This window comes from Lepus europaeus, chromosome 7 (genome assembly GCF_033115175.1).
Source record: "Lepus europaeus isolate LE1 chromosome 7, mLepTim1.pri, whole genome shotgun sequence".
Lineage (NCBI taxonomy): Eukaryota > Metazoa > Chordata > Mammalia > Lagomorpha > Leporidae > Lepus > Lepus europaeus.
Window position 1 is genome coordinate 61,085,081 of NC_084833.1, and position 24,123 is coordinate 61,109,203.

The following is a 24,123-nucleotide window of genomic DNA, read 5'->3' on the forward strand; positions in this document are numbered from 1 at the left end:
ATTTTTAAAGAGCTATGGGTTATTTAAATATGTGCTTATTTTCAAAGATTTGAATAATCACCTTGTAACAATGATTAAATTTGGTCGATATTATGTCATGATTTTAAGGAATCCTATTTCAACCAGATATTTTGGATTTTGAGCCTTCTTGGCATTCTTGACAGGCATACAAAAAAGCAAAGTTTCAAACAATCTGAACTCTAAAATTTCCAGTAAATCTTGGACTTTGGTTTTTCCAGTTTGGGCCCACTGAAAAAAATCAAAGGACCTAAGTCTCTCATCTTATAGAGACACCAACTAATCAGGCTATTTGGATTATATTAGAAGCACTGTCAAGATGTGACGTGGTACTGAATTTTAAGTTTCTATAATGGAAATGCTATTAATACAAATGTTTGAGAATTAAAAAGTCTAATGATCTTGTGTTACTAGACATGATAGTTATCTTAATGAGAAAGCCCCAGAGGCCTAAAGGGTTAAATACTTGTAAAATCCTACAGGTGCTTTCAAAAATACTGTGAAGTAAGCAAGTGCCTCTTGTTGGTTGATGAGTTTATAATTTTAAACATGGCGACTTAAAGTCTTTTGTCATCCACAGCTATATATGATGTGCTGCTCATAACACTAAAGCGTTGTTGGTTCTGTGTTTAGCTGTTCTCCTATAGGTTCCTATGGACTTTTTCCAGCCACTTCTATTGTATCTTCAGTACTTTGGGACGGCTCTGTAACAGATGAAGCCAATAATGTATTAACAGCACCAACTGAGAGAAAGTATGGTTAACTGAGGTTACTAAAAACAAAAAGCAATTCAAATCAATTGGTAATTTACCAAAAGAGTTAAAGATTTTAAAGCTATTATTAAAATTGCTATATTGGTCTATTATGCTATGTTATATGTGTGTATGTATTGTATGTCCACATGGGAAAATTTTATTAAGAGTTTTATTTTAATTGGCTTATAGATAAGATTGTCCATAAATTTAAGCTGCTAAAATTAATCAAAGATAGGTTTTAATTCGTGTGACCTGAATCTCTGTATCATATGTTTTACACTTGTTGGTAGAAAGAAACTAAAAACATTTTATATGTTTGTGCTTAAGTTTACTGGTTAAACAAACTACACCATGTTAGATATTTAAGAGGTGTTTTCAAATACATGATTCTTAAAATTTATAGAAGGCATTGGACCTTCTGGTAAATGTTTTCTTAAGTTGTTATCTAATGGTTGAAACTGTTTGCTAAGTATTCATGTGATATTGCTATTGTCAGCAAGCGATCTAGGACTTCCTCCCTCATTTCTCTATTCTAAGCTCAACTTGTTCTTTCATTTCTCTATTCTCTTCAAGGTAGGAAACTAATTCTATTATGAAGGAATCTGTAGGACGCACAATTTAATCTTTAGACCTTATAAAAGAGATGGCTAACATTTTTCTGTAATAGCATAGCCAAAATAAGAGCTTAAATTATAATTTCATAGCTAGATTTACTTCGCCATCAGCAAAGTAAACAGTAAGTAGAAAAAACTTCCCTTTCAGACCAAAGGGAAAGAAAGTTTTAAAGTGGGCATTGTCTACCTTAGAAAAACTACTACAGAACATGCCTGTGACTATAGACTTGTAGTTCAGGCCACCGAAGATTAGAGATGGGACACGGGCACTCCCTTGACTTGCATCCTCTGGTCTGCTTTAACACAAACCAGGAGGAAAAGAAAGCTCGGCATCAGAAGCAATGGGTGGCAGGCCTATTAATGGCTGATCTGTACAGTGATCTGCCCTCAAGGAGACCCAACAGGCCAGTCCACTGCAGTGGCTTTCAATGTGGTAAGCCTGGGCTTCAGCAGAAGTCAGCTTGTGAAGAGCCCTGGCAGCTCTGCCAAGAGTTGGATCACTGGAAATGGACCTGCCCTGGAGTCGAAGGATGCCCAGGTCAGAGCCACAGATCTTATTGGCTCTAAGCTGAAAAGCCCTTCACTCAGCCCAACTTCCAAAGTGACCACTGCAGCTGAGGGGATGGTCAAGTAGGGTCAGCAACATTGCAGGCAGAACTGTAAATTTCTTGTTAGAGATGCCACCTGCCTTTACCTGGCAGCTCTCCTCCCAGGCCAGCCAAGTAATGAAAGTCAACAGAGTGCCTTCCCCTAGGAGGTTCACACCTCCCTTAGGATATACCCCATGTGAAGAGATAGATAGGTCTGGGCCTCTGAATTTACAAGGCCTAAAGCCCACCAGATTATTATCAAGCCCCTTCTATCAGGTTCTATTTGCCTCTCAATCAGAAAACTTAATTGTAGCTTAGACAGCACCTTTCTTAGCTCCTCTAATAATGACTCTGTCCTTTGTTCTAGGCCCTGTCTAGTGCACTTGGGCCTCATTCCTTTGTAATCATAACCTCTACTCTACCACCAATGGCTCTACTCCCAACATGTGTGTACTGATGGTCCTCTTCCCCACTTAATGCTGTATAATTGTTCAAACCTGGTAAATGCCACTCTTAGGATCATTGGTTGCTATCCTCACTCTGTCTTTTATGACCTTGTCTAAATATGATCAGAGTCGGCAAACTTGGAAGGCTTCCATAGCCTTGGCAACTCATGACGACAGCCTAGGATGGTTACTGGCGCCATAAACTAGAGTGTCAATTTGTTGGGTCAACAACAGGAGTCACTGTGCACTTGCTCCTCATGTGGGATCTCTGTCCTCAATGTGCTGTACATTGTGATTTAATGCTATAACTAGTACTCAAACAGTATGTTTCACTGTGTTTCTATGTGGGTGCAAACTGTTGAAATCTTTACTTAATATATACTAAATTGATCTTCTGTATATAAAAAGAATTGAAAATGAATCTTGATGTGAATGGAAGGAGAGAGGGAGCGGGAGAGGGGAGGGTTGCGGGTGGGAGGGAAGTTATGGGAGGGGGAAGCCATTGTAATCCATAAGCTGTACATTGGAAATTTATTTTCATTAAATAAAAGTTTAAATAAAATAAAAAATTAAAATTAAAAAGCAATAATAAAAATACAAACAAGTTTCAAAAACAGTTTTTCATTACAAAATATATATATATACTCAAGGAAATCTCTGCTGCAAATTGTTAATATCAAGTTTTTTTCCTCTTTTCTCACATTTATTTCTCTGAAAAGTGAGAATTCAGAGGACAGAATCAAAAAAAATAGTTTTGGGGTCGGTGCCGCGGCTCAACAGGCTAATCCTCCGCCTTGCGGCGCCGGCACACCGGGTTCTAGTCCCACTGGGTTCTAGTCCCGGTCGGGGCACCAGATTCTGTCCCGGTTGCCCCTCTTCCAGGCCAGCTCTCTGCTGTGGCCAGGGAGTGCAGTGGAGGGTGGCCTAAGTGCTTGGGCCCTGCACCAGCATGGGAGACCAGGAGAAGCACCTGGCTCCTGGCTTCGGATCAGCACGATGCGCCGGCCGCAGCACGCCAGCCGCAGCGGCCATTGGAGGGTGAACCAACGGCAAAAAGGAAGACCTTTCTCTCTGTCTCTCTCTCTCTCTCTCTCTCTCTCTCACTATCCACTCTGCCTGTCAAGAAAAAAAAAGTTTTGGGGCCAGTGTTGTGGCGCAGTAGGTAAAGCCAATGCCTGCAATACCAGGTTCCTAAATGGACACCAGTTCATGTCCCAGGTGCTCCAATTCCAATCCAGCTCCCTGCTAATGGCCTGGGAAAAGCAGCAAAAGATGGCCCAGGTACTTGGGATATCTGGATGAAACTCCTGACTTCTGGCTTTGATCTGGCCCTTGCAGCCAACTGCGGAATGAACCAGCAGACAGAAGATATCTCCCTCTCTGTGTCTCTCCCCCTCTCCCTGACTTAAAAATAAATAAATAAAGCTGAGAAAGAAAAAAAAAAGAGCTTTATGCAATAAATTCATACTTTATATTCAAGGGCATAGCCACAATACCAACCAAACTACAGTATATCAATAAGCTAAGGGCCAGAGAAAAGCAAGACAAATAAAGAATTACATGAAACAAGGGACCCAAGATATAAACCAAAATTTACTTACAGGATCAACAAAGTCCATATTGAGTCCATAGCAAAGCTTCTGGATTCTAGACGTAATTTTGTCAAACATAACCCGCTCTTGGCGGCCATCTGAAGAATTAAACCATACAATTCATGTCAGCATTTATTAGGATGGCAATATGTAATAATCAAATGTAATTAATGTGAACTTTTTAAAGTGACCAGCATAAAATGCTATTTTACAGATAAAAGATTCAGACCCCCACTAGAATCATCAAGAGATTATTTGCTATTGTCTTCCTCAGAAAGCAAAGATTCCAATTTTGAAGTATTCTCTTCCCTTACATTGTAATCAGATGGATTCTTGCAGTAATTTCCCAGTGATGTTTCCCCATCTTGACCCACATGGCAATCAGAATTATCCTTTAAAACTTAGATCAAAATCCTTCACTACTCCCCCTCAAAATTCCTAATAGTGGCTTTCCATCTCCTTCAGAATAAAAATCAAACTCATTACAAAAGTCAGTGCATATCTCACACAACATGCCTTGTACGCCACCCACCCAGTTTCATCTCCTACCTTCTTACCTTCCTTCCTCACTCCAACTTGGCAGCTGTTTGCACTTCCTTTAGATCTTTGCTCAATGTCACCTTCTCAATAAAACTTCTCGGATGACCCTGCTTCAAACTGCAATTCTCCACACACAACCTTGCTCTTCTTATCCCTTTTCCCCTTCTATACTAATTTTTCCTCATAGCTCTTGTCGCCACCTAACACACTATATATTTTACTTTTGCATTTGTGTATTATGTGACTCCTTCTACCCATCCATTAGAACATAATTTCTAAAAGGATAAAGATTCTTGGATGCTTTATTTACCAATCTATTCCTCACTGCCAAGACCAAGGGCCAAGGCCTAGCACATAGTAGGTACTCAAATATTTATTGAATGCTAAATGATTTACAACACTGTCTCCATTCCAGCACCTTCGTGGTCAATGTGGTTTATATACTCTCTTAGGGTAATTAACGGTTTCTAATGTACTTCATACCATGTGAAGTCTTTCTATTTGTAATTCAAGACAACCTTCCCATGGCAATCTCTTAGTTGTTTGCTTGTTTTTTTTTAAAGATTTATTTATTTATTTGAAAGGCAGAGTTAACAGAGACTGAGAGGGAGAGACGGAGAGAGCTCTTCCATCCTCTGGCTTCACTCTCCAAATGGCTACAACGGCCAGGGCTAGGCCAGGCCGAAGCCAGGAGCCAGGAGCTTCATCCAAGTTTCTCACATGAGTGGCAGGGGCCCAAGTATTTAAGCCATCTTCTGCCGTTTTCCCAGGCACACTAGTAGGGAGCTGAATCAGAAGCAGAATGACAGGGGCTTAAACCAGCACTCCTATAGGACGCTAGCATCACAAGCCGTGGCTTAATCTGCTGCACCACACCACCAGCCCCAGTCACTTAGTTTAGCAGTTTGGAGATACAATAAGCAATCACATGGATATCGTATCTAATTAGTCTTATAATTTTTGAGACCATATTCTTCTTTGGCCTTCTAGACAAAAATATTTCAGCATTCTTAGTTTATCCTCAAATGACCACAAATAGTGATCTATCCAACAACTACACAGCCTTAATCTTAGGAAAGCTAAATAATATGGTTAGTCTATTTACAGAGCTTCATTTGCAGAAAGGGGTAATTATTATGCCTATTCGATTTACCTTATCAGTTTATTCTAAGAACAAAATGCACTACGGTAAAAAGTGTTCTTTTAGCAACCTTAGTATAGTTACAACTACATCTTATAAAAAATAACACTGCTTTTATAGGAAAAGTTGATCATAGTATGTAATACAAAATAGGTACTCAATAAATAATATTAGTGTCTCATTCTGATTTAGTTTTTGTTGTTTCTTCTGTGCACCTAAAATCCTTTACAACTAATCACTAAGTTAAATCCTTCTCATTCACATCTGTGTCCTCAAATTTAGTGCCTAGTACAAGGAAAGTTCTCAAATGTCTGATGAAGAATGAATGAACACTAAGACACAAATATCAGCCCATCACCACTTGCACACACTAGATTTTCTTCTTCTACATTAGCAGTAACAGAACCCTTCTCTTTGTGATCACCATTGTCATTTCCCTTTCTGATCGGACTCATATCTGCACTTTTAACTCTTGAACAGAGTAAATTGGCAGGCTCCACATTAGGATTGAGCCCTAGTGCTGCAACAATTGGCTAAATAGGCAGATAGGGAACCACAAAGCAACATTCAACACAGAATTCTGCAGCTACCAAAGTTCTGAAGTTAATCAGGAAACTCACCAAAAGTACTCCAGTAATTGACTTAACTCCCATTATAGAATGGGAGACAAACTAAAGGCCTAAGGGAGCAATTACCCACTGTTCTCTAACCTGTGATTCCACTTGATCAATTTTCAACACAGAAGTTGCTTTTATCAAATCACTAGTCCCTGCTTCCCACTGCCTACATTAACCTCTTCTCTCAAACAAGGCTTACCTTAATTCTGTTCCCTATGAAATACCATAAGTCCCAATAGGACCTCCCATTCCCACATCTGCATCATTGCTTCTATCTTTACTCTGCCTAAAAGTTCTTCCTCTACCTTTCCATACATGGAACTCCAATTCATTCTCCAAGAGTTACACCTCATGAAACCTGCCCAATCATAGTTAACCCACACTGACCTATTCTTCCTTGGAAATCCTCTACATATGCTCCTCAATGGGAGTTTTAGCTTGCTTTGTTCACTGAAGCTCTAACATCTAAAACAGTTCTTAGCACAAAGTGCTAACTAAATGCTTTCTGAACAACTGAATGAATAGGTTACTGTAATCAGAATATTTACAATATTATATAATCTTTTTACCTATCTCAATTGAAAATATCAAACATTAAAAGATGAAAATGCATTTAATATACCTAACCTACCAAACATCACACAGTACATCATATATTGGCCACACAGTACACTATAGGGTGTGGGTTGTTTAAATTTTTTTAAAAAAATATTTGAAAGTCAGAATTACAGAGGGACAGACAAGACAGAGAGAGAAAGACAATCTTCTATCTGCCGGTTCACTCCTCAAATGGCCACAATGGCCAGGGCTGGGCCAGGCCGAAGCCAAGAGCCAAGAGCTTCATCCAGGTCATCCATGTGGGTGCAGGGGCCCAAAGACTTGGGACATCCTCCACTGCTTTTTGAAGTGCATTGGCAGGGAGCTGGACTGGAAGTGGAGAAGCCAGGACTGGAACCTGCGCCCACATGAGATGCTGGCACTGCAGACAGTGGCCTAAACCTCTGCACCACAGTGCTGGCTCCGGTTGTTTGCCATTGTGATTGCATGGCTGAATGTGAACTGAGGCTTGCTGCCCGGCATCACAAGAGATTATCATGGCATTTATCACTAGTCCAGAAAAAGAACAAAATTCAAAAATCAAAGTATGACTTCTGCTTAATGTGTATGACCTTTGCATTATTTTAAAGTAAAAAAAAAGGGTAAACTTGACTATAGTAAGTTGGGACACATTTGTAGAAAACTAATTGCCTGATTTCTTGTTGATTATAAGCTGTCTTTAATGTCTTCAGAAAGATTTTGCTAATCCTAAAAGACAAGAGTGTGCTTCGCCCATAGCTATGAACTTTCTGTTTCCTCTGCTTGGAATGTTCAGGCCACAGATTTTCATACTCTACTTTCAGGGCTTAGCTCAAATATGAGCTTCTCAGAGAGGCCTTCCCTGACTACCCAATGCTAGGTTACTTTTTCGTTGACCTTTGTTACATTATCCTGCTTTACCATCATTAGCTCACTAATCACTGATTAGTGAGACCAACTGATTCTTGGACTTTTATTTCTTGTGTACACTTACCATTCCCACCCACACTAGACTGTAAACTCTATGACAAAAGCAATTTAGCTTGTTTTCTTCACTGAATCTCTAACACCTAAAACAGTTCCTAGCACAAAGAAGTGCTATAATAAATGCTTTCTGAAAAACTCAATGAGTTACTATAGTCTGTAATTTATCAGAATATTTATTACATTTTATTATATAATCTTTCTATCTTTCTCAATTGACTGTAAAATCTTTGAAAGGAACCATGTCTGTCTACTTACCACTGTAATCCCAGTGTTCAACAACAGTTATCAGGCACACAGGGTTAGGAAGAAAGGGAGGAACAGAGAGGGAGAGGGAAGAACAGAGAAAGGGTCCCGAAAAGAACAACAATATCAAAGACTAACGGATGCAAAGATATTATTTTATAAATGTTTGTTTCAGTTTTATGCATATACATACATAGACCACATGTACATGTATGTAATAGGCATTTTTATTGGAAATTATGATCCAAAGTTTTGAAAACACTACACCAAACTCCAAAGTACAGTTTACAACTCGGTTAGCTACTTTATCATTTATTCCAATGGTTCTCAATTTCTTTAAACTTACTCTCCTTGAGGAATGATAATCTCCCATTAGAAAAAACATTTCAAGATAGCAGATGAGTAGGCGGTACTGTGGCGCAGCGGGTTAACACCCTAGCCTGAAGCGCCGGCATCCCATATGGGCGCTCCACTTCCCATCTAGCTCTCTGCTATAGCCTGGGAAAGCAGTAGAAGATGGTCCAGGTCCTTGGGCCCCTGCACCCACGTGGGAGACCCAGAAGAAGCTCCTGGTTTCTGGCTTCAGATCGGCACAGCTCTGGCCACTGCGGCCATTCGGGGAGTGAACCGTCCGATAGAAGACACCCCCCCCCCCCCCCGCCTCTAACTCTGACTTTCAAATAAGTAAATAAATCTTTAAAAACAAAAAATAAAAACGTGAAGAGACCTACAATCACTTATTAAAAAAAAAAAGCAGATGAGAAAAACTCATCTACTTTTCTCCCCTATGTTCACATGGATTAGTTCTAAATCCCTAACAATTTTAAGATCTTTGAAGATGTAGCTGCCTTCGCCATCTATTTCTTCAGTGTTTAGCAAGATGTTAATACATTCAGATAGTACTTGTAAGTCAACTCCTGTCGCCCCCCTGAATAATTACATTGAAATTAACAAACACAGGAGTTACTCTGCTACTTCATAGGCATGCCAAAAATAAGAGCATCCTATGTGCCTTAAAATAAAACACGCAGGGGCCGACACTGTGGCATATCGGGTTAACACCCTGGCCTGAAGCGCCAGCATCCCATATGGACACCAGTTCTAGTCCCGGCTTGCTCCACTTCCCATCCAGCTCGCTGCTATGGCCTGGGAAAGCAGTAGAAGATGGCCCAAGGCCCTGCACCCACGTGGGAGACCTGGAAGAAGCTCCTGGCTCCGGATCGGCATAGCTCCGGCTGTTGCGACCATCTGAGAAGTGAACCAGCAGATGGAAGACCTCTCTCTCTCTCTCTCTCTCTGCCTCTCCTCTCTCTGTGTAACTCTGACTTTCAAATAAATAAGTAAAAATCTTTTTAAAAAATTAAAAATAAATAAAACAAGCAAATCTTAATACATTTTTAATATTAACAACCTTTGCTGAATGCTACAATGGCAGAAATCTAGTGCATTAGCCATCTGGGTCAAGTTATGTTCTCTGAAGGAATGTGAAGCAAAATAAACTCTGCCTTTAGAACAGTTTGTAGATGGTACTTTTTAAACTTCAGTATTTCAAAGTAAATCCAAAAGGTTAAAGACTCAACATAGAAGTATTACGCACTTCAGCAATCTAGTCAATAAATTTTCAATTCATCTGTTACCAGCTTACCATATGACCATGCTCAAAGATCCCTGCCTAAAGGCTTACAAACAGGATATTCATCTCTCTCAGGAATAGATCAATAAAAGTTCACTGTGTATTTCCGTCTCTGGCCTCTGCAGTTAAAATGGGGGATGTCAGGGAAATTTGGAGAACAGCGATCTCTAGCCGGAAGGACCACCACTATCTACTTCATCTCTTGGCTGTAGTTCAACCAATCTGGACATAATCACTATATATTACATTTTGATATAACTTCTCTCATTCATTCTTTGAGCACCTACTCATTGCAGGCACCATGCTTAAATGTGAGCAGAAAAGTCCCCGTCTTTGAAATACTCACAGCCTACTGGACAAAACAGAAACATCCAGTCAGTCAATCCAGTCAGTATTTACTAAAAGTCAACAGATTCCACTTAAAACTTTGTCTACACCTGTCTCACATGGCTTTCTGTTATGTGTCACTCTTGTTTTTCCAACCTGGAAAGGCAGGGAGTAGGCACTGTCTCCTTTTGGAATCTCACAGAGCCAACCAAAGGGCTGGACACAAAAGAGACTTGGCAAGTCTAATATGGAGACTGAACCTCTCTCTCTTTCTCTCCCTCCCCCCCCCGTCCCTCCCCCCAAGCAAAATGAAAATAAATACACAAATTAAAAAAAGAAAAGAAAATCACTGTTGCGAAACATACAACTTCTGACTCTTCCCAGTCTCCATGTGGTCAGATGTCCTAAGACACCGGGTTTTTATTCAGTGTAAGTCTCTTCCCCCAAGCATCCCTCTGGGGCACCTCTTGGGGATTATGGCAACACGGCAAATTCTGGGTCTGGGACCTGTTTTTTCACTCCACATCTCTACCCCACAAAAGAGATCAGGAAAATGTTGGGCGCCTGCGTAGGATAAAGTCCCTTCTTCCTTGCTTCCTTCTCTGCCTAACACGGGTCACCAACTCCAACTGCCACCCCCCACCCCCCGGCTTTGAGAGAAATCCCTGCTGTCAGCTAGGGGTTCAACCCCAGCCTCTCCATCAATTCACTGGGTGACTTTGGATCAGTCACCGAAACCTCTCTGAGAGCCTCAGTTTCTGCATCTAAAATGTGGAGCCAATAATGCCCATCTCCGAGGCTTGTGGAGAGGAAGAGCGCCTACAAAGTGCCCGGCCTCTCGATCCGGGGTCAAAGCTGTGCTGTCGAAAGGCAGCACCAGACCCAGGCGAGCGGGCGCAGAGCGCAGGCCGGGAGCAGGACGGGGGCAGAGCTGCTGACAGGGCGGGAAGCGGCGGCGGGAAGGGCGGGAAGGGCGGGAAGCGGCGGCTGCGGCGGGCGGCCGGGGCACGGCTCGCGCCGCGGCAGCCCACGTCCCCGGACCCCTCAGGCACCCAGCCCGTCCCGGGCCCCTCACCTCGCTTGATCACATGCATCGCCGCTGGTGGCCGAGGCGCTGGAGGATTCGAGACGCTGCTGCAGCTCTAGGGTACCGGCGGGACCGAGAGGGTGGCCGAGCGCGGAGGGTTTGACTCCCGGGGCCGCTCGGGCGCAGGCACTGGAGCTGGAACCAGAAAGCACTTTCCACACGAGAGCAGAGGCGCGACAATCCGAACCCCTTCGCGCTCCCGCCACCCGTGACGCAAAAGCGGTGCGACCGCTTCGATGACGTGAGTCGTAGGTGCCAACGCCAGAGGGTAAATGGGCAGGACTAATAGAAAGTCGGCCTCGCCCGGCGCCGCCATGTTGAAAATGGGCAAGGAGACTGCGCCTCTGGCCCGGGAACGCCGTTTTCCCGCCGCCATGTTGGGTGTGGGCAGAATTGAATCGGTCCTCCGGGCTCTGACGAAGCTCGCAGAACCCGCCAGGCGCCGCCCGCCCTGCCCTGCCCCTCAGAAGACAGCCCTGGCTGGACGGCGCCGGTTATTTTGTGAAGTAAAAGACCCAACCAGTCCGCTTGAGAAAAGCAGCCTTGGAGACATCCTGACACCGATCGGACCCATTTGTGGTTTTTCATAGCTTGTGTGATGTTGGACCCATTGTTTCTAAGACACTTGAACTTTTTCTGGAAGGTGTCGCAAGCGTAAGGATTATTCTGAGTTCCAGCAGCCTATATATGTTTCTGTATTGAAGCGGTCACTTAGATCTGTCCAAAAGGTCTATCTCTTACTAAAGTCATTTCGAAAGTTAATGTTCTCAGTGGGTTAACACCACGGACTGTAATCTTCTGTGAATTTGAGTTCATTTTTAAATATTGTCCCTTTTAGTTCCATTCTGGTCTGGTCATCCCTGCAGCATTGTTTGAAAATCCCAAGCACTTGTTCCTTTATAACTGAGCCCCTATGACCTATTCTGAACCACAATCCTTGTAAATATTAATAAATGTTACCACTGTTTGTCCAAAAAAAAAAAAAAAAAAAAAGACCAGTCAAGAATTTTTTTAAGACTTCTTTATTTATCTGAAAGGCACTGTTGGGGCGGGGGGGTCCATCTATCTGCTGGTTCACTCCCTAAATCCCTGTAACAGCTGGCACTGGGCCAGGCAGAAGCCAGGAGCCTGGAACTCCATTCAAGTCTCCCAGTAGCTGTCAGGACCCCATCATCTGCTACCTCCCAAGATGCACATTAGCAGGAAACTGGATAGAAGCAGATGAATCAGCCCTCCGAGTGGGATGCAGGCATCATAACCTGTAGCATAACCTGTTGTGCCACAGCACCTGTCCTTTTCTCTTGCTTTAGCTGTTTCACGATAGGAATCCCCAAGATTGCTATCTGATGTGGGTGCAGCTGGAGGTCACTGTCTGGTACTTAGTCATGTTGGAAAAAGCCATGGAAGGACAATAGCCATGGCATTTCTCCTGATGGAAATGGGAGTCCTGTGAGCTTTAAGAAGGGCAGGACCAGCCGGCGCCGTGGCTCAACAAGCTAATCCTCCGCCTTGCGGCGCCGGCACACCAGGTTCTAGTCCCAGTTGGGGCGCCAGATTCTGTCCCAGTTGCCCGTCTTCCAGGCCAGCTCTCTGCTGTGGCCCGGGAGGGCAGTGGAGGATGGCCCAGGTGCTTGGGCCCTGCACCCCATGGGAGACCAGGAGAAGCACATGGCTCCTGCCTTCGGATCAGCACAGTGCGCTAGCCGCAGCGCACCAGCCACGGCGGCCATTGGAGGGTGAACCAACAGCAAAGGAAGACCTTTCTCTCTCTCTCTCTCTCTCTCACTGTCCACTCTGCCTGTCAAAAAATTAAAAAATAAAAAGAAGGGCAGGACCATGCCCCGTTTGCTTTCACAGTTCAGTGGATGGTGGCAGAGGCAAGGGCAGCAATAAGACAACTGTTAACTTGAAGTAGGATGGACTTGACTGAATCTGAAGAGTAAGAGATGAGAGTCCTAATACACTATGGCTGATGTAGCATGTAGGCTGATGTAGCATGTTCTGATTTGAGCTACCCAAAGTGATCCTTATGAAATTTCATCTGGGTCATCCTTTCCCTAAAACCTTTCAAAACTTCATTGGTTCCTCACTGCCCTCCAGATGCTTGCCTGAGCTCCCGAGCTCCCTGTGATTTCTTTTTAAGTTTTTATGTATTTATTTGAAAGGCAGAGCAACATGGAGAGAAAGGGAGAGAGATGTTGTATCCTCTGATTTACTCCCCAAAGCCCCACAACAGCCATGGTTGGGCCAAGCTGAAACTATGGTACCAGTAACTCCATTCATGTTACCCACTTGGGCATACTTAAGCCATCACCTGCTGCCTCCCAGGGTGAGCATTAGCAGGAAGCTGAGGTGGCACTCAATCTCGGGCACTTGGATATGGGATGAGGGCACCCCAAGTGGCAGCTTGACCCCCTGTGCCATAACATCCATCCCCCTGTGAAGTAATTCTAAAAGTCACGGAGGTCGTAGGTGAGGTTATACAACAGATAGGATCAAGGTGGCCCAGAAATAGAAATGCCAGATTTAGTGAATTTTTAAAAAGTGTCCTAAATATCGCATGGAATATAATCATACTAAGAAAGTATTCATTGTTCACCTGAAACTCAAATTTAACTAGGCATCCTGTATTTTATTAGTAACCCAATCCAGAGAGAGCTTTAGGATATGTGCGTTCAAGCTTCATTTCACCTTGGCACAAGAAATGGTCTCTTCATCCCCTGTCTGTTAAACCATAGAGAACACAATGAGAGTGAAAGCCAACACAGGTTAAAATCTCCTACATGCTTTATTGGACTTCAGAGAGTCTTATGAATTAACACAGAAAAACCCATGTGAGGTTTCCAGGGGGTACAAGGCAGTCTGCAGCCCAGCACCCTCCGAAGACCAGCCCTAGTTGCACCCACTCCAGACCCAAAAAAGGATCCCAGGGTAAAGGCATGGCAGGGAGTGGGGCAGAGGGAAAATATCTCTTCAGCCATAGCAAAAACAGGTAAGGGAGAGAGTTGGCTAGAGGAGGGGAAGGGTTGAGGGGAAGTAACACAGCCACCTTCACCTACACCATCTTCTTTAGCCACCCCTTCCCCAAACCAGGTGTGTCCTTTTTAAGCCTCTGGCCCAGGCTATGCAGTAACATAAATGGGGTCTGACAAAGGGAGTTTGCGGTGCAGGCACTTGGGAAATTCAGGAGATTTCTTTTTTCTCTTTTAAATTGTTTTATCTTTTGGTTCGAAAGCAACAACATCCTTGCCCAACATCTCTGGAGCTCCATCAGAGCCCTGTGCCATGGCTATGGCCCTCATAGCAGGGGAGCCAATCATCCTGAGCCCCAAGAGTATTGGGGAAGCTTCGGGCAGCACCTCTCAGAGACAAACCCTCCTGCAGTATTGCCGAGCAGGGGTAAGAGGCAGGCAGGAATGGGTGGGAAAGAAAGGGTGACTGCCTTATAGCCCATAGTTCTGGCATCCACACATCCACTGACCAAGGCAGGTCTCTCCCAGTCCATTCCCAAGCCTGGCCTCTCAAAATTCTCTGGTGACTTGTTCTCTGGGAATTGGTTTCACTCTCCCATGGGCCCCTGGAGGCCTAAGTGAGCTCCAGGATGAGGTTGTAGCTTTGGCCCACCACACTCCCAAAGAACAAATCCTCAAGATTAGTCCCTAGGTCCCAGTCTGGGGCAAAAAGAACTATTATGGGCGGGGTGGGTCCAATCAGAGGCACAGGTGTCAGAAGTTACTCCTCCTGTCTTCCCTGCAACTGCTAGGGGAAGTCGGAGAGTGGTGGAAGGGAGGAGCTTCAAAGCTGGAAACAGAAACAAAAAAATAAAAATAAAACCTCAAAACTGGGACAGCAAAGACAGAAGCTGGACCCCAGAGGTGGAGCTGGGAGCTGAGGGAACAGCAACTAAGACATGCACTGAAGTGGGGAGGGAGTGACAGCAGCAGCCCATAGTGGGAGGAGGCAGGGCAGGCAGGCCATGGTGGTTCAGTTAATAAATAATGATGAAGGACCCAAGGCTGAGGGGGCAGGTATGTACAGTGCCCAGGCCCCCGGGCCAGACCTTCCCTACCCCACTCTAGGGCAGATCTCATGAAGGGAGGGAAGAGGAGGCAGATGACCCAGGGAAGGACGAGCTGTTCCACCACTGCCACCTCCATGCTGCCTACTTCTTAAGTGGCTTCTTAAAGATTTTGAGGGGAAACTTCTTCCGGCCTGGGCTGGAGTCTGTCTCATCACCAATTGAACCATTATCTTCCTCAGCCACAGCCTTCTTGCCAGCCAGGTGAGGAATGCGTGTGTTGCGGCTGGCCTGCAGGGCTCGGCTGTCCCCGGCTGGAGATGGCGTGTCTGGATCTGGGGAACTGGAGCTGTGAGAATGGGAAGAATCCAAAAGTGGAGAGCCACCAGGCGGGGCTGAGGCGCTCAGCTCCATGAGGCTATGGGCCTTGTCCAGCCCGTGGTTCAGCGCCAGTACTGTCTTCTTGGTCAGGGCAGGGCTGTCAGGCAGTTTCTCCACCAGAGGTCCTGGGTGGACTCCCTCAATCAGCCGGTGGCTGCTATTGGAAATCATGGCATTGAGAACCTCATCTGCAGTGCGGACCATTTGAGGAGGTTTGGGGGCCATACGCTGGCGGTCACTCATGTGGAGGGAGGACTCCGAATCGGAATGGGTCAAATCCCTGCAAGACAGAGGGCCAAGAAGAAGAAAGAGAGAGACATGGACAGGAGATGGAGTTGGGAGAAGTTGAAGAAGAGAGAGGGACAACATAATAAGACAAGGACAGGGTAGGAAATGGGGGTAGGCAGGCAGGAGAGAGAAATGGGATGAAGAGGCAGGAGAGATGGGGAAAGGAAGGAATAGTAGAAGGAAGTTGAGTAAACCACAAGTGCACAATGAGAGGGGGCAGGAACAGGAGATTGTGACAGATTAGAGAAGAAACCAAGCAGAGCAGAATTGTAGAGGAAGAAAATAAAAAGGATATTAGGTAGAAATAAGAAGAATCATAGGGAAACAGAAAGGGGAAAATGATAGGAAGAGAAGAGACGGATAACAAGAAGCAAAAACAAATGTCAGTATATCATCATCTGTCCAACAAAGGGCTTTCCAATGCCTGAGACCCACCCACTGCTAATACCCAGGGTCTTAACTAGTACAACCATAAACTCAAATTCCACAGGCATCATCCTCAATAAAATCTCTTTTGTCCCATGGCTGGCTATATCCCCTAGGACTCAACCTCAAGCTAACACAGAACCCACATATTGCTGTCAGTCATCATTTTCCATGCCTTCCTCCCCAACTCAGACCCGTCACCCAGGGGATACATCCAGTGTGGGCCAGACCCCAAGGCACAGGGCACATGCAGTCAGTGGGTCTGACCCAGGCTGTGGAGGAGAGGGGGGTTAGAATAGCCTTGCAAACAATCCCTCACCCACCCCAAAAGGCCAGGATTCTGTCTCTTCCAACCCTTTCACAGGATTCAAAGAAGGTCACAGAGAAGTGTTGCAGAGTTTACGCCAAAGTCTGTGGTGACAGCAGGAAGGGTGGAGTCACTTTCAGAGCTCTGCTGACAGAGAGAATGGAGGCAGGTGTAATGAGACAGGATGTTGGCCTCTGAGGAGCAGTAGTTCAAAAGAGCACTGGACTCTTCTGTGTAATTTTGGACAAATCTAACCTTGCTGGTTCTCCATTTTGGCCTAACGAAAATTATACCAACTCGATTATTTTCACAGGACTGTTTAGGATCAAATATGTAGGTAAAGGAGTTGGAAATGTAGAAAGTATTTTGGGAATGAAAATGACAAGGCCAGCCAAGCTGGAAGGCCCATATGGGGGCCAGTCACCAGAGGCTTCTTTGCAAGGCTGAGTTATGGGGACATGCCACTGCACACTGGACATGCACACACAAAGGCTAGTCCAAAACTGGAGACCCTTTAAAGGGCTGGCTATTCCTAGGAAGACCATGAACCAATTCTGAATGCCAGTGTTCCTGCCTCTGCAAAGGGTAGACATGAGGGTCCCCTTCCAATCCTGAACCCACAGCAGAGGCAGGGGAGAGGTTAAGTGAAATGTTTACACATCTGAGTCAAGAAGTCAAAGGGGAAGAGTCATGAGCAGGAGAGGAGAGCACCACAGGACTTGGAAAGAAGGAGGCTGAGAGTCAGAAGTTAGGGAGGGCAGCCAAGCCCCTGAAACAAGCAAAAGCAGGAGATTGTCTCATAGCTACTGCAGGTTGCATTCTCAGTCTAAGTCATCTGACTCAGCAGTTATGCCATGAGCTGGGACCTTCCTAGACTTGGGAGACATCGGAGAACAATTCCAGCTCCGGCTTCCATGCTACAAACACTGTCTCAGTCAGGTACTCTACTGTCAAAGAATGCTCGGTCTCAAATTTGGCTTATGTCTGATCCTGTCCATGCTTCTATATAAATGTGCTCTTTTTCGCTAAGCCCCAAGACGATCCTCTCCATATCCTGCCTTCTCCACATACATATAAGCCACTGAGTAAGCTGTCAGGAAGTTCAGGGGAGCAACCACACTGAGAACAGGGAGCTCTTTTAGCTGAGGTGGTAAGGAACCTAGAAGCCTACCTTTCTAACATCAAGGAAGCAAGGTCAAGAGATTGGGGCCCTCCCAGTCTCACTTCTCCTGAGTCACAGCCCCATTTGGTCTTGATTCTCATCCTTCTATACTTCTCTAATCAACTAAAAGCTGACATTGCCAACACAAGGTGAGAACTGAGGAGAAGCCTGGAGAGATACTAGAGGGAAAATGCCCACCGAGGCAGGCTCACTTTCCCTCCCTAAACGTTTGAGACCATTGAATCCAGGAGTGTGCCTCCCCAAAGGCTAGGCTGCCTTGGACTCCCATCCCAATCTACTAACCTTACTAGAGAGCCTGTTTGCCTTTAGAGATGATCCTCTGATGCATGGTACAAAAGAAAATTAAGTAGTGAATGGACCAGGTGGATGCAGATACCTCCCCACCCTTCCTCCCCATTGCCCTCAACTTAGTGTTCAGAGCATGAGATTCACAGCATCCCCTAGTTTCCACAGCCCAATTCAGCCCTCTCCATCTGTACTGGAGAGAGCAGTTTCCCATTCTAGGTTTTTGGATGAAAATGAGGATGATAATGAAGGTGAACAGCTCTGCTGAGTAACAATCCTAATAAGGGCAGTCCCTTTGTGGAACAGAAAGGAACAGCCCTCAAGGATAACTATCCAGAGGTTCAAGGGGCAGAGCTACAGATATGGGTACTCACAGTGAAACAACCAAAAGAAAACAACATAGTAAGCAGGCTGCAGCCCAAAGGCCAGGAGTGGGCAGGGGTCACAACTTCAAAGATGATAGGCCTTTCCTAAGAGGAAGGACTTTCTGAGGAGCCCTTAAGCTTGTTTTAGGCAAGGTCAAGGCTACTATCTCTGACCCTGGCCTATCCTAAGGTATCTACAGAGAAAATTTCTACAGCTGCTAAACTAGGCAGACAGCCCTTTAATAGCTTTTCACCAATTCTTTTCCAGTTTACTTATTGAGACTGTGTAGAAGGACAAAAATATCCAACATAGTGTATTAGACTGGAAAGCCAAGTTCCAGTCTGCATTCTACTAATTAGCTGAGGGCCCTTGGGTAAAATTATTTAACCCTTCATAACCTTAACTTTCTACTCAGGGGGCCGCCATTGTGGAGTATTGGGTTAAGCAGCTACCTGCAGCACCAGCATCTCATATGGGTGCCAGTTCGAGTCCCTGCTGCTCCACTTCAGATCCAGCTCCCTGCTAATGCTCCTGGGAAAGCAGCAAAGGATGGCCCAAGTCCTTGGGCCCCCTGCAACCACATGGGAGACCTGGAAGAAGCTCCTGGCTCCTGGCTTTGAACCTGCCCACCTCCAGCTGTTGCAGCCATTTGGGGAGTGAACCAGAGAATGGAATGGAAGACTTCTCTCTCTTTTTCTCTCTCTCTGTAACTGCCTTTCAAATAATTAAAATAAATCATTTAAAAAAACCCTTTATACTCTGAAAATGAGCATTTTAATATTTATTCTACCTATAAACTTTCTTGTCTAAAACCTCCAAACCTACGCCCTGTTCTCTAATTCAATAAAGGATACATTTATTCAGTTACTCAAGCTGGAAACCTACCTATCATATAAGATCCTTCTCTTTCCTTCTGCCCACAGTAAGTTACCAAATTAATCATCTCCTTTCCCTCCCAAGACCGCAGTACCTCCCCTACTGCTCTACTGCATGACTTTTAATTTCCTGTAGCCTTTCCCTTCCTTTCTGCATACAGGCCCCTATTACGTTGTCTCTAAAATGCAAATGTAGCCGATTCATTTTCTTTTAAAAGCTCATTTGCAGTTCTCTCATAAAGGCCATAGCCCTTAGCCTTTCAGAGCCCTTCATTGTTTTCCGCTTCATCTGCATCTCAGAACTTCCCACCCGCATATATCCAATGTTCTAACCAAAAGTATTTCATATTATCTTGCAACCTCATGCCTCTGTACATAATATTTCCTCTGCCTAGAATACTCTTTCACCTTGCCCTGCATGTGGTATGTTATCATTGTGAAGCATTCCACCCAGTCACACAATGTTAGTCACTCCTTCTTTAACACCCCCATAGCACTTATCAGATTGTTCCATTACTATATACCTCTCCCAGACCAGACTGTAGTCCTTGATGGCTGGGATCATAGCTTATCATCTATGAATCTCCATGCCCAGCAGAGCTTGACACAGAGTAGATATCAATAAATGGGTCTTGAAGGAGTAAAGCAAGTGGGGGCCCTACTCAGATAACTAGCGTCAAAGTGCACAGTTTAGGCAAAAGTGCTATAGGATCATGGGCGAAGAAGGGTGCTATTCGTTTTTAGAGTCAGCAAAACCCAAACAGAGAAGGCGAAAAACATGTGAGGATTAGGCTGACCTTAAAAAGGGGTCCCAGAGTTGGAAAGGACAGGACAAGGAGAAAATTACGCACTGCACAACCCTCCCCACAACCCCAGAGTTGACCAAGCAGCAGCCGGCAAGCAGGGGCCAAGGTAAAAGCAGCAGAAAGGGAAGGAAGAAAGAGAAGAGAGACAGCTGATACCCCAAGCTCTCTGAATGCCCAGGCATCACAGCGGTGCTGTCAGAAGGGGTTGGGTCGGGGTAGGGCTCCATCTGGAGGAAATAGGAAGTGCTGTGATGGTAATAAACAGGGTGGACATGGACGGTGGTGATGGTGGTGGTGTTGGTGGTGGTGGTGGTGGTGGTGGTGGTGGTGGTGGTGGAAGAGGAGCAGGAAGAAGCAGAGGCAGATGGAGGACTGGTCCCGTGGCCTTCAGAACTGAAAGACTGTCCAGATGAGAGGCTGCGCATTCGCCGCAGAGATACCCGGCTTGTCAAGAAGTGGCCAGCCTCGCCCTCTACCAACCTCTGAGATCCCAGGCCATGCTGTGACTCCGTCAGGCGCTGCCGGACACTGCTCTGCAGGCTGGGGGCTGCAAGGAGAGTAGAGAAAAGTGTAAGAAAGAACCAACCCACTTTGGACCTGCAGGCAGGCAGGAGCCCACGGAACAATGCCTGCCGGAGACTACTCTGGGCCTTTCTGTCATGCCCAGTCTGAAGAACGGGGCATCTCTTCCCAGAACCTCCCACCAGGGGTCCTGAAAGGAAGGGAAATTAAAGAGGAGGTGCCTGGCTCAGTTTTAGTGGCACTCCAATGGAAGGAGACATATGGGCAAGGTCACTATAAAGGGAGGTGGCAAGGCAGTTAGTAGGAGGAGGACACAGGCAGGGCGGGATAGGGGCTTGGAGCAAGGTCCGGGAGAGCACTAAGAACCAGCCTTTTCAGAAAGCTCACCTCAGGAAATTAATTGATAACCTAGTCAAGGACTTATAAGTGTGTTCATGACATCATTATTAATAATTCTATGAAAGTAACTATAAAGGTGAAACAATGGGAAAATGAAAATACATCCTGTTCCTGAGGGGCTACACCTATAGATATACTATTTTTTTTAAAGATTAAGACAGAGTTACACAGATAGAGAAGGAGAGGCAGAGAGAGAAAAGTCTTCCATCCGATGGTTTACTCCCCAGTTGGCCGCAACAGCCGGAGCTGCGCCGATCTGAAACCAAGAGCCAGGAGATTCTTCCGGGTCTCCCAGGAGGATGCAGGGGCCCAAGGACTTGGGCCATCTTCTACTGCTTTCCCAGACCATAGCAGAGAGCTGGATTGGAAGTGGAGTAACTGGGACTCGAACTGGCACCCATATGGGATGCCAGCACCACAGGTGGTGGCTTTACCAGCTACCCCACGACACCAGCTCCCCTATAGATACATTAAAAGTGATGGTCAAACGGATATTTTAAGATCATGGAAAAATGCTTATTAATATTCTCAGGAGGGAAATAAGCATATAAAGTTATTTGTCTTAGCCTTAAGCTTTGAAACAAAAATACTGGAGTTTGAAATAAGGTCTTTCAGGACCGGCACTGTGACGTAGCACGTAAAGCCACCGCCTGCAGTGCCAGCATCTCATTTGGGTGGCCGGTTTGCGGCCCGGCTAGTCCACTTCCAATCCAGCTCTCTGCTATGGCCTGGGAAAGCAGTAGAAGATGGACGTGGAAGAAGCTCCTAGCTTTGGATCGGCTCAGCTCCAGCCATTGCAGCCAATTGGGGAGTGAACCAGTGGATGGAAGACCTCTCTCTCTGCCTCTCCTTGTCTCTCTGTCTAACTCTTTCAAATAAATAAATAAATATTTTAAAAAGAAAGAAGAAAGAGAGAGAGGGAGGGAGGGAGGAAGGAAGGAAGGAAGGAAGGAAGGAAGGTTTTTCCACTTCTACCTGTGACCTTGAGAAATTTACTCTCTATTTTAATTCTTAACTTATAAAATCCTGCAGGTTGTTCTGAGACTCTGAAATAATGTTTGTAAAGTACCTAAAACAGGTCATGGCACCCACAGATGACAGTAGTTATCATTATCTTAACCACAAAAAAAATTTTCATAGACAAAAGACTGAAGGAATGGGTGCTCAAATATGGCAGGACTATGGATGGCTTTTTAGGCTAGTATTTATCAAATTTCCTTGAATAAACATGTAAAACACTGCAATCTAGCTTTTGGTGATGGTCATCATGCCCAGAGAAGGGGCACTAGGGAACTTAAGAATATGCCAGAGGGCCGGCGCTTTGGCTCACTTGGCTAATCCTCCGCCTTGCGGCGCCGGCACACCGGGTTCTAGTCCCAGTCGGGGCTCCGGATTCTGTCCCGGTTGCCCCTCTTCCAGGCCAGCTCTCTGCTGTGGCCAGGGAGTGCAGTGGAGGATGGCCCAAATGCTTGGGCCCTGCATCTGCATGGGAGACCAGGAGAAGCACCTGGCTCCTGGCTTCAGATCGGCGAGCGCACCAGCCACAGCACCGGCTGCAGTACGCCAGGCTCTCTAACTGCCTGTCAAAAAAAAAAAAAAAAGGAATATACCAGAGGGTTGGCACTGTGGTGTAGCAGGTAAAGCTGCCACCCGGCTGCTCCACTTTTAATCCAGCTCTCTGCTATGGTCTGGGAAAGCAGTGGAAGATGGCCCAAGTCCTTGGGCCCCTGCACCCATGTGGGTGACCGGGAAGAATCTCCTGGCTCCTGACTTCGGAATGTTGAAGCTCTTGCCATTGTGGCCATTTAGGGAGTGTCTCTCTCTGCTTCTGCCTCTCTGTAGCTCTGTCTTTCAAATAAATAAATAAATCTTTTTAAAAAAATGTGCCAGAGTATCTCCTTTGGGCTCACTGACAGCTCCTACTGAAAAGTGAAGGCAGACCTTTACTCTCCTACCCTGATGAGTCACTCTGCTTTCTCTCTAAAGATGAGAGAAAGGGTAAGGTTACAAAGCTGGCAGAAACCTTGGAAGGGCCACCAGGGAGAGAGCACAGCCCAGTAGTGATGGAGAGTTGGAGAGGCAGGGCTCCTATGGCTGGTGGCTTTAAAGGTATGAAAGGGAAACTTGAGAAAGAGGAAACCTGGAATTGGAAGGGGAAGGAGTAAGAAGGGTGAGACAAGGAGGAAAGGAAGAAGCATGAAAAGGAGAAAGAAGGACGGTCTTTCCTTCCTTCTTTCTATCCCAGGGGGAAGAAGAGCCACCAGGACATCTGTGCAGCCAGGATGCAGGGAGAACCCAGGCTTTCCATCACCATGAATGTTTTCTCTCCAGCCCTCAGCTGAACAGGCTGATTCTTCTCACCCCCGAACCCCTCCCTGCAGTTAGTGGGGACAGTGCTGAGGGGATAGAGGATGCAGGCAGGGATGTGAGGCAGGCAGGAGGAGGTGCCCATGGGGTAGGAGTATTGGTTTAGTCCCAAAAGTTGGAAAAACAAAAGCCCCAGAGGGGCTCCTCAAACCCGGGTATTTCCAGAGGGACTGATCATCCGAGCCGGCGGATGTAGAGCAGAGAGAGCGGTCACTGAACCTACGCCCCATCAGCCAGGCAGCATCTAGGGTCAACAGCCAGGCCAAAAGGAGAAGAGAATCTGATTTACAGGGGGCTTCAGCCTCCCCATCAATGGGATAAGGCAAAGGCTGGGGTAAGGCGTGGGTAGTTCAGAGCTAATGAAGGTCCCTCCCAACCTGGAGACCAAAGAGCCATTACATCAATAGGTCAGGATCAAGTGCTGCTTGGCAATCATCTAGACCTTGGAGGGCCTTTGACTAAAGTCCTGACAAAAATGTCATAGCAGGGAAACAAAGAGGCTTGGCCAGGAGCAAAGTTTCATTGAAGAAATTCACAAATTATGGAGTGGGAACCCAGGCTAATTTTCTGAAAGTGAGCCCCTGACTCAGCCCCAGCTTTCTGCTTCCTCTCTGCACGGGGCCAGGGTGGGGGCAGGCAGGGGAAGGCCCAAGACAACAGCTTCACAGTAAAGCCTATTCTGTTTATGTCAAATAGCTGTGATCCAAAGAAAAATTCAACTGTGGGCCAGAAAG

The 24,123-nt window shown here is 45.6% G+C and overlaps 2 protein-coding genes across 5 annotated transcripts in view; both read right to left on the bottom strand.

Moving 5' to 3' along the window:
* RRM1 (ribonucleotide reductase catalytic subunit M1) overlaps positions 1-11,337 on the bottom strand; it is a 41,580-nt gene extending 30,243 nt beyond the window's left edge. The window contains exons 1-2 of the mRNA XM_062196605.1: positions 11,155-11,337; positions 4,025-4,113 (exon numbers count right to left, since the gene is read on the bottom strand). Coding sequence (XP_062052589.1) covers positions 4,025-4,113; positions 11,155-11,173 — 108 coding nt within the window. The 5' untranslated portion in view covers positions 11,174-11,337. The remainder of the gene's footprint in view (positions 1-4,024; positions 4,114-11,154) is intronic.
* Positions 11,338-13,946: 2,609 nt separating this feature from the next.
* The window catches only part of STIM1 (stromal interaction molecule 1), a 225,412-nt gene continuing 215,235 nt past the window's right edge, over positions 13,947-24,123 (bottom strand). For 2 of the 4 annotated variants that reach the window (XM_062196608.1, XM_062196606.1), the window contains 3 exons: positions 23,541-23,633; positions 20,582-20,648; positions 13,947-15,845 (listed from right to left, as the gene is read on the bottom strand). In XM_062196608.1, coding sequence (XP_062052592.1) covers positions 15,329-15,845; positions 20,582-20,648; positions 23,541-23,633 — 677 coding nt within the window. In that variant the 3' untranslated portion in view covers positions 13,947-15,328. The remainder of the gene's footprint in view (positions 15,846-20,581; positions 20,649-23,540; positions 23,634-24,123) is intronic. The other 2 variants (XM_062196609.1, XM_062196607.1) reach the window with 1 other exon arrangement.